General features: G+C 38.0%; 1 protein-coding gene across 1 annotated transcript in view; it reads left to right on the plus strand.

The window, feature by feature from the left end:
- The window catches only part of DNAH14 (dynein axonemal heavy chain 14), a 387,990-nt gene that overhangs the window by 168,642 nt on the left and 203,138 nt on the right, over positions 1–16,210 (plus strand). The window contains exons 34-35 of the mRNA XM_030887822.2: positions 1,441–1,575; positions 6,503–6,718. Of these exons, the coding sequence (XP_030743682.1) occupies positions 1,441–1,575; positions 6,503–6,718 (351 nt within the window). The remainder of the gene's footprint in view (positions 1–1,440; positions 1,576–6,502; positions 6,719–16,210) is intronic.

Raw genomic sequence — 16,210 nt, forward strand, 5'->3', positions numbered from 1 at the left:
GAGTTGATGGGCTCCCACTGGAAATGTTTCCACATGCTGGTGAAGCACGGGAGCACTGTGCCAGGAACTTTGGAAGACAGCTCCGTGGCCAACTGACTGGCAGAAATCCCTATTTGTACCAATTGCAAAGAAAGGTGACCCAACAGAATGCTCAAGCTATAAAACAATATCATTAATATCCCATGCCAGTAAAATAATGCTGAAAGTTGTCCAACATTGGTTGCAGCAGGACATTGGCAGGGAACTGCCAGAAGTTCAGGCTGGATTCAGAAGAGGAGATGGAACAAGGGCTATCATTGCTGATGTCAGATGGATCTTGGCTCAAAGCAGGGAATACTAGAAATATGTTTACTTGCATACACAATATACTCTTTGTGAATCAGGGATTATTGAGTCTGTGACTTTACTTCTGGAAATGCAATGGAATAGGACGTTTACTCCAGATGGATAGCTGGCACTCTTTCACGTAAAGCCGAGGGCCACTCTGGCCAGACTGGCTGCACTCTCAAATAAATGATTTCCATTCGACAAAGGTTTGGGGGCTTTTCTCACTTAGTTATAGTTTCCGGGATTATCAAAGCAGAAAATCAGGCCTTCATGAGGGAACTTAGATTGAAATATTAGTGAGGAGATATTTTAGCTTTATCACTATTTGGGTTTTAATATATTTATGTGATATTTATTTTATTGAAATGTGATAATGTTTCTAATACTATTACAATCGCCTATATCAGCAGTTCTCAACCTGTGGGCCGTGACCCCTTTGGAGGTCGAATGACCCTTTCACAGGGGCCACCTGATACATAACAGCAGCAAAATTACAGTGCTGAAGTAGCAACAAAAATAATGTGATGGTTGGGGTCACCACATCATAAGGAACTGTATGAAAGGGTCACAGCATTCGGAAGGTTGCGATCACTGAACTCAGTGATACGGTGAAGACACAAACTAAGGCAGGTGTAGTTGGGATGAAGACAAGAAAGTGGATTCAAGACGAAGTTTTGTCAGAGATGAGGGTATAGAAGTCATTAGACTCTAGAACATAGTAAAGGGCAATTCAAATGGGTGAGGTTGGCTAGGGAGACGTCTAGAAAGAAGAAGAGGAAGAGAACAACCCCAGAAGTTTTACATTGAATGAAAAACCAAAGCGCAAGAGAGAGAAAGAAAAGGAAGAAATCCCAGATGTGACAGAGGCAATATCTGAAAGGAAAAGGTGAAAAATGAGATAGATAGCCAAATATTAGGCTTGAAAAGTATGATTTAAATTCTAAAATTGAGATACTTCTGCCAATTGTAATAGTGCTTACTCAACAATGGCAGGCAGATAATAATGGGCTGTATCATAATTTGAAGGAATGGTAAGTGATTGTAGTCAGAGGTATCATTCTCAATCAAAAGTGCATCGTTTACAAATGAATGAATCTGGACATTTTGTTGTAGGCTTGCACTGGGGTGATGTTAGTGGGCCCAACATGTGGAGGAAAGACAACAGTCAGAAGAATTCTAGAAAAAGCTTTGATAATTTTACCAGTTGTCGAGAGCTTACCAAACGAAGAAAGGAAATCTTTTTCAAAGGTAATGTTCTATTGACTAAATTGTATCCCCCTTCAGATATTACTTTCATACTTCAGCATTACTTGTTAAATTTATTGCTAGGATTTTGTAGGTATAGTCATTACAGTATATGGGAATTTTTTTTCCAATTAGATATCAAGATAATCATTGCTAATGTAAAATAAAATGATCAATTGTACATTTATTTTGAATCTAGCACTAAATAATAGATTTTTATGTTGTAGTTAAATTAGAAGTGATCAAGGAAAATAACTCTGTCCTTTGTTCAGTATTCATATGATTTTATTGTTTTCTTAATTCACTTTCCATGACAAAGTTAACTATAATTCCTTGTTCCTTATGTTATCTGGGCTGCAGTCAATATTTCTCTCCACTTGATGTGGGATTCTCACTTAGCCTCTGGTAAATCTTCTTAATCATATTTTGGAAATTGTATTCAATCCCTATAAATCTTTGGTTTTCAATTGATATCATTTGTTAAATTATTTTCAATGTTTCTTTTTCTCTTTATGTTGATTAATGTAAATATCTATACTGGCAGATTTACTAATGTTAAACTGTGCTTGAATTCCTCAAAGACCCCCTTTGTAGTCATAGTTTTTTTCCCCAATATAAAGTTAGACTCTAAAAATAGTATGTACTTCAGTTCTCTTATACAAAAATTTAGTGTTGGTAATTTATTTCTTCAGTCTCAAAAAATAAGGTTCTTAGCTATGTGGAATTTTTTTCAGTCAGTGTGCAATGTCCTGCTTTAATTTTATTAATGTAGTGATTCATAATCCTTAATTCTTTCCTCTCTAAACCCCCTTCCCAAAAGATCTAAACCGGTTATTAGGAAATATAATTTTTTTAATTAAATAATCATTTTATTAGGGGCTCCTACAACTCATCACAATCTGTATATACGTCATTTGTGTCCAGCACATTAGTGCATATGTTGACTTCATCATTCTTACAACACCCACTTTCCACTTGAGTACCTGGTGTCAGCTCATTTTTCCCCCTCCCTCCCCGCTCCTCCCTCTTCCTGAACCCCTGATAATTTATAATTTATAATTATTTTATCATATCTTATCCCATCCAACGTCTCCCTCACCCACTTCTCCACTGTCCATCCCCCAGAGAGGAGGCCACATGTAGACCTTGTCCTCTGTTCCCCCTTTCTCCCTCTCCTTCCCTCTACCCTCCCGCCATCAGCACTCTCTCCACTGGTCCTGGGGGCTCATCTGACCTGGGTTCACTGTATTTCCAGTTCCTATCTGTGCCAGTGCACCTCCTCCAGTCCAGCCGGATATGTAAGGTAGAATTGGGATCATGGTAGTGGGGTGGAGGAAGCATTTAAGAACTAGAGGAAAATTACATATTTCATCATTACTACACTGCACTCTGATTTGCTCCTCTCCTCCCCATAGCCCTTTTGCAAGGGGATGTCCAATTTCCCCTGGATGAGCTCTGGGTCCCCACTCTGCACTCCCCCTCATTCACAATGTTATGTTTTGTTTTGTTTTGTTTTGTTTTTGATCTTTGATGCCTGATACCTGACCCCTTCGCTGCCTTGTCATCTTACAGGCTGGTGTGCTTCTTCCATGTGGGCTTTGTTGTTTCTCAGTTAGATGGCCCTTGTTTATATTCCAGCATGTGGGACCCCAGATTCTGTGTAATTTGACAGCTTGGCACCATCAGCTTTCTTCACCGCATTTGCTTATGTACCCGCTTTGTCTTCAGCATTCGTGTCGGGGTAGGCTGGTGTGCTTCTTCCTTGTGGGTTTTGTTGTTTCTTAGCTAGATGGCCGCCTGTTTGTCTTCAAGCCTTTAAGACCCCAGATGCTGTATAATTTGATAGCCAGCACCAAGGAAATATGATTCTTATAACCAATGAAAGTTGATTATCACAGCCATTACAATAATAGTTAATATTTATGGAGTATAAGTATGGGCCAAGGAGCCCTAGAAGTGTAGTGTTATGAGTTAGACTGCTAACCTCAAAGTTGGCAGTTCAAACTCACCAGCTTCTCCAGGGAAGGAAAATGAGTCTTTCTGCTCTGCTAAAGATTTAGAGCCTTGGAACCCCGAAGGAACAGTGCTACTTTGTCCTATCAGGTTGATATGCGTCAGAATCAACTTGACGGGACCAAGCTTGGTTTTTTGGTTTTTTTACTTACTTGATGACCACATTTTACCTTCACAACAACAACCCTATAGAAATAAAGGTGTTTATTTAAAGCATTTTTTTTTAATTACAAAAATAGTATAGACTGTTTTCCACCACCCATCTGTCACCTCTTGGACTTGGGGTGGCTTATGTGTTCCTATGAACACATGTGTTCTTGGGGTGGCTTATGTGTTCCTGGAAGCTCTGCCACTGGTATTTCAAGAAGCAGCAGAATCACCCGCGGTGGACAAGTTTCCAAGGCGCCTACAGACAAAAACATCTGAGGAAGGAATGTCTACCAACCTCTGTCTGCAATTTAGTCAGTGAACGCCTTACGGATAGCAATCTCCTTTATATGGAGTTCCTAAAGGTGGCAGTTTGGTTGGCATCCGGAAGTGCTCCAGGTCCTCCTGGTTTTCAGCAAGCAAGGTTGTGTCGTGTGTCTATCAAAGGTTGTTGATAAGACTTGCTCCAATCCTGTTGCCATGACTTATGGGCCAAGTTTATTTGCTCAGCATATAGATTGCGTAAGGGTGGTGAAAGGGTACAGCCTCTGAGGCACAGAGTGTTCCTTTGTCCTGTGTGAATGACTGCCTGAGAACCTTCTCGCCCTCCCATCAAGTCAATTCTGACTCACTGCGCCCCTAGAGGGCAGGGTACAACTGCCTCGGTGGGTTTCTGAGACTCATTACAAGAGTCTCATCTTTACCCCTTGGGGCAGTTGGTAGTTTTGAACTGCTAACCTTGTGTTTAGCAGTTTAACATGCAACCCACTAAGCTACCTGGGCTCCTGAGAACCTTAGACAATGTCATTTTTTTTTCAATATCCTTTTTAGTTTATGCTGCTTTCTTCCTAGTATTCTGTTTAAGACCTTTACTGATGAATTTCCAGCGTGAAGCAGGAAATTGAAACAAAACACAAACTGATCTCATATAGGGGAGAAAGGATTTGTCAAAGATTGCGGGGTTAATGGTAAAAGGATACCGGAACGAACTTGAACAGAAGCTCAGAGGATGGAATGATTTGAGAACTCGAAATGAGATCTAGTTTGATGGTAAATAGAAATGGTAAATATGTGACACCTTTTGTGTTGTTTCTGATCCTCTAGGGAACTGTCACCATAAAGTTCGTTTTACCTTTTTCCCCATAGATTCCCTTCATCAGAATGAAGTTCCCATTTATTCCTAGTTTACTAAAAATTGTAGTTGAATGGTTTTTCCCTCCCTCCCACCCCACTTCGTGACCCCTTGATAAATTATAAATTATTATTTTTTATTAGTTAATGTGTTTTTCTAAAAAAAAAAATCTTTTTATTGGGCTCATACAAGTCTTATCGCAGTTCTAATTGTCTTGTATAAGCATCGATACATAGACAAGTGAGGCATACTGGAATTGTAAGAGTAGGCGGGAAATGCCAGCTGTGTGTCAGGAGTTGGAGGTAGGGCAGGAGAGTCTGAAAGAGAATACTTTAGCTTAAACAAATTGGTTGATGGGCTGATGTGCCTGTAACAAGTAACAAGTTTTTTTCCTCAAATGAATTGGCCATTTAGGCGTACCTTCAGAGAATTTTTAGAGAAAAAATTTTAAATGGAAATTTTGGAATTAAAAATGGCAATAACAGACCGCTGTCTCCCTTCACCCACGTTTCTGTTGTTCATTCCTCTGAGGGGAGGGGGTTTGCATCCATCATTGCAATTGGTTCCTCCTTCCTCTCCACTCCTCCCACCTTTCTCTCCCCTCCTGGTAGCCTACTCCCATTTCTGTTCTGGAGGGGTGAACTGACCTGATTCCACGTGTCATGAACTCTTCTCTGTACCGTAAACAGGTACAGTCTCAGAAACCTACAGGTGGTAGCCGAGTCAGCACTCACTCCATGGCAGTGGGTCTGGGGGTCGGTGTTTGGGTTGTGGTTACATAAGCATTGTTAATTGAGTCAAGCTTTCCCCTCTCTGGTGCCAACTCATAGCACAGAGTGGCACTTCCCTCCTGGCCAATCTACACCCAAGAGGCCCCTTAGCAGCATAACTTCTCGAGTGTGGTCTGAAGGCCTCATCAAAGATACTTCAGTCAATCAGGAAATTACAAAGTGTTAGAGATTGTAGCTTGGGAACCAATTACAAAGGCTAAAATATTCCAGTAAAATTAAATTCTTTGTATCATACCAAGTGAACATAATATGAGTGGGTACCCCAAAAAGCTGCCATCTTTTCTCCAAAGCTATGTATTTAAATCTTTTTTTACAAAACAATCTTATCACCATCAAAATACTCTCCATGACACTTCCTTGGTCAAATCTGCGGTTCCATTCTTGGAAACATTTCTCAAACTCACAACAGTCGGTGGGTTTTATACCATTTGGAATTATTTCAGTCAAGTTAGAAAGAATGTTCTCTTTAGTGCCAATCCTGACATGAAGTTTCAAAGTATACTGTATTCACCCTCACCTCTCTACTCAATCCTGCCTCCAGGCACACCAAATGCCAGCTCATATGCTGTGTTCCCAGATGAGAGACCAATGAAGTTTCTCCCATTTTATTCCGAGTATACAATTGTAATATTTAGATTTTTTTAATTGTCTATTATGGCTAAGTTTAATAAGACCATTTTTACTTGTAAATTGCCATCTGTATAGAAAACATACCTTTGCAATGAAGGATATCACCAGACCCCTTCTATAGATAATAACAATGTGGAAAAAAATCCACACAAATAATTGTATTATAGTTAATGCCTTTTAAAATTATACTGGGTTGTTTTGGTTGTTTGTTTTTCAGATTCCAGGGAGAAAAGGAAAAGTAGATATTTGTGTTTTAAATCCAAAATGTATCACTCATGGTGAACTATATGGACAACTGAACCCTAATACAATGGAATGGACTGATGGAATATTATCAGCAGTAATTCATAATTACGTACATTTTAATGTTAAAAGGCAATCAAGAAAAGACTTGGATCTGGGCTTGAGGTCAAGAATCTCAGACATAGCTAATGTAAGTTTATTATATAATGAGTATTTTTATTTGATTTGTGGAATATTCTATTGTTTATCCAAATGCTTGATATTAAAGCATTGTTAGATACTAGTGTAAAAACAAATTTTAAATTTATTATGAATAGTATAAAAAAAAATTTAAGGTATCAAAAGACATAAAATAGGCTACTGAGTTTTTAAATGTTCAGTAAACAATAGAATAATGTTAAATATATTTGCATTTAAATAAACAGATTAAATTAAATATAACTGAAAAGTTGTATCTAAAATAGTGATTCTCTTCATACCAATATAAAACCAAACTCATTGCTATCTAGTCAATTTCCACTCATAGCAGCCCTACAGGACAGAGTAGAACTACTCCATAGTGATTCCAGTACTGCAAATCGTTACAGAGCAGACTGCCACATCTTTCTCTCATGATGCTGCTGCTAGGTCTGAACCACTGATCTTTAGGTTAGCAGCTGAGCATTTAACAACTGTATAGCCAAGGTCCTCCAGTAGGAAGCAGGGAACTATTGCAATACTTATTTCTCTGGCCCAACTTCCTGGAGTTAAGTCAGATCTCACAAGTTAAAAGGCAAAGGTTTCCAAACTGTCAAGTCTTCTCAAATGTCAGTCGCGTGCTTGAGAGTCTCCATGTTGTCTTGGGCCGACTCTTTGGCTCAGTGCAAGCATCAAGTGTTGAAGTGGTTTGCTGGCAGACTGTCAATCTGCAAAGCCTTGGAGAAAGTTCCATTGCCACCAAGCCTTCAAGAAAATCTCTAAAAGACTAGCTGAACACATACATACTAAGAAACAGAGATTTCATTGCTATACATGACCAGGGAGGTATTCTTTGCAAAATTTTGAGAAATCACTGTGATTGTGGGATTTTGTATCACTTTAACTCATCCAACGCTGGTTTGGCAATTAGGGAATGGTAATCTCCAAGATGTGACCTAGCAGGAAAACCAACTTCCTTGCTGGGATCTGCTATGGGAAGGAATAGGGCGGGTGCAACCTCCTTCCTCAGGGCAGAGCCTTGATGCAATTGAAAGGAAGTTTTCTCAAGGGTGTGGCCTACTCCTATTTAAGCAGCCTTTGTGGGAAAACGTGTCTCTTCTTGCTAGTCTGGAATCTGTGTCTATCTCATCAACCTCCACTTCTTTGATTTACGTCCATGGCCTACCACATTGCCTGCTGGCCCTGGGAGCATCCCACTGCCTGCCAGAGAGCCTGCTGACCTTGGGTTCACTTGACCCTGCAACCACCAGCCTGACCTCTGACTTTTGATTCTTTCACCCCAACCTTCGCCAGCCTGTGGTCTGCCTGCTTCGTGGTTCATCAGCCCTAGCAGTTATGTGAGGAACAGAAAACCTCCAGCTTACAGCTGACCCACAAACTCAAACTGGATTGGACTTACCCACTTCTACAACTTTGTGAGCCATTTTCTTTATATAAATTTCTTTAACGTAAAAGAAAACACAGAAAACCTTAAAAGAGAAGAAAGTAAACCCAAAATTTGTGACAGTGTAATATCAAATGTCCAGATTTCTTATAAAAATCATAACACATGTTAAAAAAGGAAAAAATGATAAACTTTTAAAAACAGCAAAATAAAGGGTCAGAAACAGTCCCTAAGAAAGCCAAATAATGAATTTCTCAAACAAAAACTTTAAATAATGGTATTAGATGGGCTCAAGGAGGTAAAAGGAAACATGGACAAAAGAAGTAAAGAAACTTGGGAAAACAAAGAAAGAAGAAATGATAATATCAATAGAGATACATATTTTAAAAACAAACAGAAAACTAAGTTGAAAAGTATCACAAATGAAATTAAAATATCGTTTAAAAGGTTCCACAACAGATCTGAGCTGGTAGAAAAGAGTCAGCAAATTTGAAGATAGAAAAATCAAATATTGAAGGAGTGGGGGACAGGGGTGGAGTAATGCAAGAAATATCCAAAGAAGATGGAAGGAATACAGAGTCATTATACCAAAAAGAATTTGTCAACATTCAACCATTTGAGGAAGAAGCATATGGTCAAGAAGCGATGGTATAGAAAGAAGAAGTCCAAGCAGCAGGGAAGGCATTGACAAAAACCAAGACTCCAAATAGATAAATAAATAAGCCTAGACTCCAGAAATTGTTGAAATACCAATTGAGATGCTTCAACAAATATACATAAAACACTAGAAGTGCTCACTCATGTATGCCAAGAAATTTAGAAGGCAAGGCAGCTAACCAACTGTAAAACTGCAAGTGATCCATTGAAATGCAGAAATTATCTAGCAATAATACTAACATTTCACTCAAGTAAAATTATGCTGAAGATAATTCTAATATGGTTACAGCAGTATATCAACAGAAATTCAAGATTGATTGACAGTGGATGTGGAATCGTGGATCTCATTTGCCAATGTCTGAAGAATCACAACTAAAAGCAAAAGAACCAGAAAGATGTTACCTTTCCTTTACTGATTATAAAAAAATTAAACTTTGTGGATCATAACTAATTATGAAGAAAGGAACTTCCAAACCACTTAACTGTGCTCATGCACAAACTTTACATAGACAAAGAAGCAGTCATTTGAACACAACAAAGAGATACTAAGAGTTTGGGGATCAGGAAGGGTATGTGTCAGAGTTGTAGCCCTTCAGCATACTTATTCAATCTGTATGCTGACAAATATTCCAAGACGCTGGATTATGTATGGGAGACCACAGTATTGGTATTGAAGGAGAACTCATTAACAACTTGTAATATACAATAACACAAAATGTGTATCGAAAGCAAAGAGGGCTTAAAGGATTTTATTTAGGAAGATCCAAGAAAATAGCCTTCAGTGTGGATTATACCTCAACATAAAGAAAATAAAAATCCTCATAACTGGGCCAATGAACAACATCATGATAAATGAAAAAAATATTGAAGTTATCTAGAGCTTTATCTTACTTATTCCATGTATTCCATCATCAATGCCCATGGAAGCAGCAGTCAAAAAGTCAAACAACATATTGTATTAGGGAAATCCATTGCAAACGATCTCTTTAAAGGGTTAAAAAACAAAGATGTCATTTTAAGGATTATTGTGTACCTGATTCAAGTCATAATATTTTTCAGTCTCAATGAATAAGGAAGACCAAAGAAAAAACTGGTGCCATTGAATCATGATGTAGGCAAAGAAAATGGACTAAACGCTGAATGAAAACATCAACATTGGAAGGAGTATGGCCTGAATGCTCCTTGGAAGGAAATATATTGAGTCTTTGTGCCATGTGCTTCCAACGTGTTATCAGGAGGTACCAGTCCCTGAAGAAGGGCATCGGGTTTGGTAAAGCAGAGGATCCGGAGAAAAAGCGGACGATATTCAACCAGATGGATTGACATAGTGGCTGCAACAAGGGACTCAAACATAGCAACACTTGTGAGGCATAGGAGCAGGAAGTGCTGCACTCTGTTTGACTCAGAGTCACTCTGAGTCAGAACTGAGTCAACAGCAGTGCGCTCTGATTCCTGTAGTTTGCAGTAGGGTTTGATGTTTTGAAATGAGGGATTTTTTTTTTGAGGTGCTGACAAGGTGGTTCTAAAATTTACGTGCAAAGTTCATGACACTCTTAGTGAACCAGTACATTATTGATGCATAAACATGAGGGCAGCTCAAGCAATCTACAGGTTGATAATACATCAACTGTTTCATGGATAGCCTTTGACCCATCAACTAGATAATGCATTCTTCTCAAACAAGTAAGGATAATTATAAAAACTTACCATATATTATAGGACTAGACAACACATTCAAATAATTGGTATCAAGACCTTATCTCCCAGAGAGACAAAGAATAAACATATATTTGACATTTTAACATTCTCTCTTTGCTGCTTGTAATCCAGCAGTCACCGCAATTCTTACATCATTGCTCTTTTCATTTTTACTCCCCTCCATCAAGCAGGAAGTGGCAACTGTGTCCAAAGAACTAACCATACTTGCCATGCCTTCGGCTCACCCACTGGATAAGTGCTGTGTTATCCTTTTAGAGCATTCTTTGCAGGTCTGTCCTAACCCATTTAAATACCCAATTTTAATGGCTAAAAGCAAGTGGGATTACAAGCTCTCTATTTTCATACTTCTCAATAATCATTTCTATGAATCATTGTATCAATAACAATAAGCAGAAGGAAACAGTATAAACCTAGTACAGTCAGATCCTAAACTTGATTCTTAAAATAGTCAGGATCAATCCTCATCAATGTTATCGTAATCCTTATATGAACTATTCCATTGATACAAAGTATGGCTTTACGCCTCTGATTGAATCAAGCCATTTTGTCCACCATTTTGACCTTCTGTCAGCCATTCTCATTAAGCAGCATAGTCTCTGAGGAATTCCAGGAGCAATTTCATCACCTGAGCTCAAGATTCACGTTTATCACAATCATTTTCACCATTTCAGACAGGATTAACCAAAGACAGTTTCTAGGAATTAGAACTTTAAAATCCTATATGCTTTCCAGAAAACAGCCCAGTAAACTGTATGGCCATATCTGACCTCTGGCTCGTCAAAGAAGAAAAACCTACCATAAAGCAGAGGTCAAATGAGCACCCACTCTTCATGATTTGTTTCTCTAGCACACCACTCCCACGGTACCATAATGTGCTAGTCAGGGTTGACTAGAGAAACAAATCCAGAGACACTCATGTGTAATAGAGAGCTTCATATCAAAGAGTAATTATATATTAAGAAAATATCCCAAGCCAGTTCAGATCAAGTCCATAAGTCTGATATTAGCCCATATGTCTGATACTGGTTCATAAATTCCTCTTTAAACTCATCAAGCCATGCAATGATGCCAAATGCAGGAAAATCACACACCAGTGGATAGAAAATCTTGTAGATCCAATGGCAGTGGAAGCATTTCAGTGCTGGCATGGGTCTCCTTGTAGCTCCTCCAGCTCCAGGGCTCTAGCTCCATCAGTGTATCTCCACGTGGCTTGTCAACAGGAATGTCTCATAGAGAGTGGGTCTGGCCTCCAGTGAGCTATTTATCTCTGTAGTGCCTCCAAATGAGGTCCTCAAGCTGCAACCTGATTGACAGGCTAAACTCCACCCCTTCACACTTAATAGTCTCAAGTTGACACCAGATTGTGTAGCTACCACAAATTCCACCTCTATATGATGAATCTGTGACTGATTGCATCCAACACTCATCCAGTGCCCCCAACATGATCAACAAATAATACAATGTCATCACAAAGAGACAGGACAGATGTCTCAAACAAGTGACAAAAATGCAGGGCTAGAAACCATTCCTGAGGGAAAAATAGTAATGGAACTACCAGATAAACTCAAAAAAACTACCACGAGGACCCATAAAGAGATTCAGAAAGGGATCGAGGAAAGCACAGGCAAAATTCTAGAATAATTTAACAAGATAACGTAAGAACAAATTGACAGAATAAGAAGTTAAGTAAAAAAGTATTTCTACTGCAGTTCCAGTTTATATAGCCACAGGTATGTTCCAAGTATAATGTATTTTAAAATGTTTCTGCAATCAGTGATTGGCTGAGTAAAGTACATTCCATAATTCATTAGGATGCCTTCAAAGAAAAAAGACTCAATCAAAACCGTGGCTTCTAGTGGGATGTGCTGGGCCAGTTAAGATCAAGGCAGAGGGATCAGCTCAGAAGATTATGACCACTGTTCCTTAGGATCCCAAAGACGTGATCTTGGTAGATTTTCTCAAGGGACACAAAACAATCATGAGGCGCCTATTAGGAAGAAGTTTTCAGAACTTTGAAATTTGAAAAGTCCAGGAAAGTCATACCAAGGGATTTTTTTCCCATCACAGTGATAAACTTGCCCATTCTTTGAATGATAAACTTGCTCATTCTTTGAGTCTGTCCAGCAAGACTTTTGAAATGCAAATTGGGCAGAGAAGTTGCCTCTTTCACCCTATCACTCTAGTATCACCCACTCAGATTTCTTTTTGTTCCCCAAACTCAAAGAGTATAGAAAAAAATACAATTTGAGTCCATCAAGTATTCCAAAATTGCTATTTGGATGTTTTGTAAATTGAAGAACATAGAATTCTTCTAGGAAGGGTTACAAGGGTGAAACACTTTAATTAGAAGAGTGTAGATCTAGATAGTTGGGCTTTTTAAGTCAAGAAATAATGATAGATCACATATTGGGACACAAAGAAAGTCGTAATGAATTTTACAATATGGAGATTATACAATCAACCTTCGAAGGCCACAATGCTATAAAATTAGAAATTAACAATAAAAAGAGAAAGGGTCAATTCAATTGCCCCTAGACATTGGACGTCACACTGCTTAAAAACTACTGAAATTAGGAATGGAAAATTTTAATTCCTGGAAACAAATGAGAGTGAAAACATGACATACAAAACCTTTGAGACACAGCAAAAGCAGTATTCAAAAGGCAATTATTGCAGTAAGCATACACAGAAAAAAAAGAACAGAGAGCCAAGATCAACACTCTAACCAATACCTTCAAGATCTAGAAGAGGGGCAACAAAATTTTAAAAAGAAAAACAAATTGTAAAGATAAGAGCAGAAAGAAATGAATCAGAAAACCAAAATATCGATAGGACAAGAAGTTAGTTTTTTTAAAAGATTAACAAAAGTGGCAAACTTAATAAAAGAAAAGAGAGGGTGTAAAGAAGAGACAAAAAGGATGAGATCACAACAGCCCAAATGACGTTTTTAAAACAATAGCAGTATCGATGAAAGACTGTAGTCCAACAAATTTGAAAACCTAGATAAAATGGACAAATTTCTGGAAATGACTATCCAAACTACACAGACTGGTGTAGAAAGTCTCTAACTGACCCAAAATAAAAGAAGAACTCGACCAGGTGATTAAAAAACTTCCCACAGCAACAACAAAAACTCTAGGGTCAGATGGCATCACAGGGGAATTCTACCAAGTATTTAGAGAAGAGTTGCCAAAAATTCTTCACAAACTATTATAGAATATAGAAAATGATAACAAGCTCCGAACTTTCATTATGGGAGCATGACCTTGAAATCAAAACCAGCAACGACATGACCGAGACTGAAAACTACCTGCAAACTGTATCTCTGGTGAACACACAGGCAACAATTATCTTTAAAATATCCTAGCCAATAAAACCCAACACATTTATCAAAAAGATAGTGCATCAAAAACAAGTGGGATTCCCATTAATTGTGCAAGAATGATTCAACATTAGAAAGGCAATATAATACACCATATAAACAAACAAAAGATAAAAAAAACACATTATCATATTAATCAAAACTATATCCAACAACTGTTCCTTATAAAAACACTCAACAAAATAGGAATAGAAGGAAATTTCTCAACAGGATAAAGGCTATTTATGAAAAAACAATGGCTAATATATCACTCAACAGGAAAAACAGAGTTTTCTACTGCGAACGAGAAACAAAGATGTGTCTTATCACCACTCCTATTTAACATTGTACTGGAAGTCCTAACTAGATATATTAGACAGCAAAAAGAAATAAAAAATCTGGAGGGACAAAGAAGTGAAACTCTCACTATTTGCAGATGATAAGAATTTATACCCAGAAAACTCCAAAGACTCAGCAACTAAAAATTGTTGAAAACAATTGTAAAATTTGACAGGATACAAGATTAAGTTTTCTTTGTCACAAAATGATAATAAGACCACTAATGTAAATCAGAGTCATCCATAGCCTATAGACAAACCCATGGATTCTGGGCTCCCACCTTAATTCTTATGACATGGCCCTGATCAATACTCGCTTTCCTGAAGCAATCACTGAAGATATGGGTGCAGTAGTAAAGTGTAGTAAAGAAAGCAGATGGTGCCTGGCTATCAATTGGAATAGTGTCTGGCGTCTTAAAGGCTTGTACTCAAACAAGCAGCCATCTAAGTGAGGCGTCAATAAAGTCCACATGGAAGAAGCACACCAGCCTGTGTGATTCAAAGATGACAATAACAAAATCTAACTATGATGAGAGGAAAAGTATCAGAGCTTAAAATGTGAACACCCAATTTGTAGAAGGTCATGGAGGACAGTGGGAGCCCAGAATCCAACTGCAAAATATCTTGTCAGATTAAGCCTCTGGCAGCTCCCCTCTGGCCACAGTCAAGGGACACAAACAGCTTTGCTATCAGACAGAGATTATTATAAACTTGAGTATGGTGGATGGAATTACAGTATATTTTGATACCTGGTCAGTTGACCTCCCTCTTGACCCAATCTAAATTAGTTCTAGGTTTAAGTATTTCTCACTTATTCCAGGACATACATTTTCTCTCTGGCTTATTTTAATATTGCTAGCAGTCTTTTCTTTTTCTTCTTTATTTTTAATTTTTTCTTTCTATTTTGTTATTTTGAATTATTTCTATTATGCTTCCCAATTTATAAGCACAGAAGGAGTGGATGCATAGCCAATAACTGATGCAAGGGTTTACTGGGAATGAGGGAGATAGGGTGAGGGGAACTGGGAAGCAAATAATGAATATGGGAGGGGGAAGGGTGGTTAGAACTGATTGTGATGATGTATATGCAATTCTTTTTAAAAGCAATTTAGCTATGGAAGTATATGAAATTTTACACAATAAAATTAATTTTAAAATCAATTGGATTCTTGTATTATAAACAAAACAGAAATGAGAAGAATACCATTCACAATAGCCACACAAAAGATTACTCAGTGGTATACCTAATCAGAGAAACAAAAGACTCATACACAGAATAAAGAACACTACTATAAGTGACCAAAAGAGACTTACATAAAGGGAAGAATATTCCATTTTCATAAATAGGAAGTCTTAATATGTGAAACTGTCAATACTATGAAAAGCAATCTATAAAACACAATGCAATATGTTTCAATTCCCATCTACATTTTTAAAATAAATGGAAAAACTTAATTGCAAACCTTATGTGGAGAGTAAAGAGACACAGAATAAACAAAGAGCATCTTAAGAAGAAGAACAAAATAGGATGCCTCTCACTCCCCAACCTAAACCTTTTACACAGCCACCATAGTCAAAACAGCCTGGTACTGATACAATGACATACACAGACCAATGGAACAGAACAGAGAACCCAGAAAAAATGCATCCACATACAAACAACGTCTTTGACAAAGGGCCAAAAGACACGAGATGAAAAAGAGATAGTCGCTTCCACAAATGGTGCTGGTAAAATGGAATCGCCATCTGCAGAAGAATGAAACAGGACCGATACCTCACCCCATGCACAAAACCAAACTCAGTGACTCCAAGACCTGAATGTAAGTCTCAGAACCATAAAGATCCTCAGTGAGAAAACAGGGACGAATGTGCAGGCCTTCCTACAGGGCATTCACATACTATCAAATGCGGTTAAGGAAACACAGACAATAGAAGACAAAATACACTATTGGATCTGACAAAAAATAAGACAATTATGTACATCAAAAAGTTTCATTAAAGGATAAAAAGGGAACCTACAGGCTG

The sequence above is a fragment of the Echinops telfairi genome, unplaced genomic scaffold, assembly GCF_000313985.2.
Source record: "Echinops telfairi isolate 266 unplaced genomic scaffold, ASM31398v2 ScPeMD7_7424;HRSCAF=8462, whole genome shotgun sequence".
In the NCBI taxonomy this organism is placed as follows: domain Eukaryota; kingdom Metazoa; phylum Chordata; class Mammalia; order Afrosoricida; family Tenrecidae; genus Echinops; species Echinops telfairi.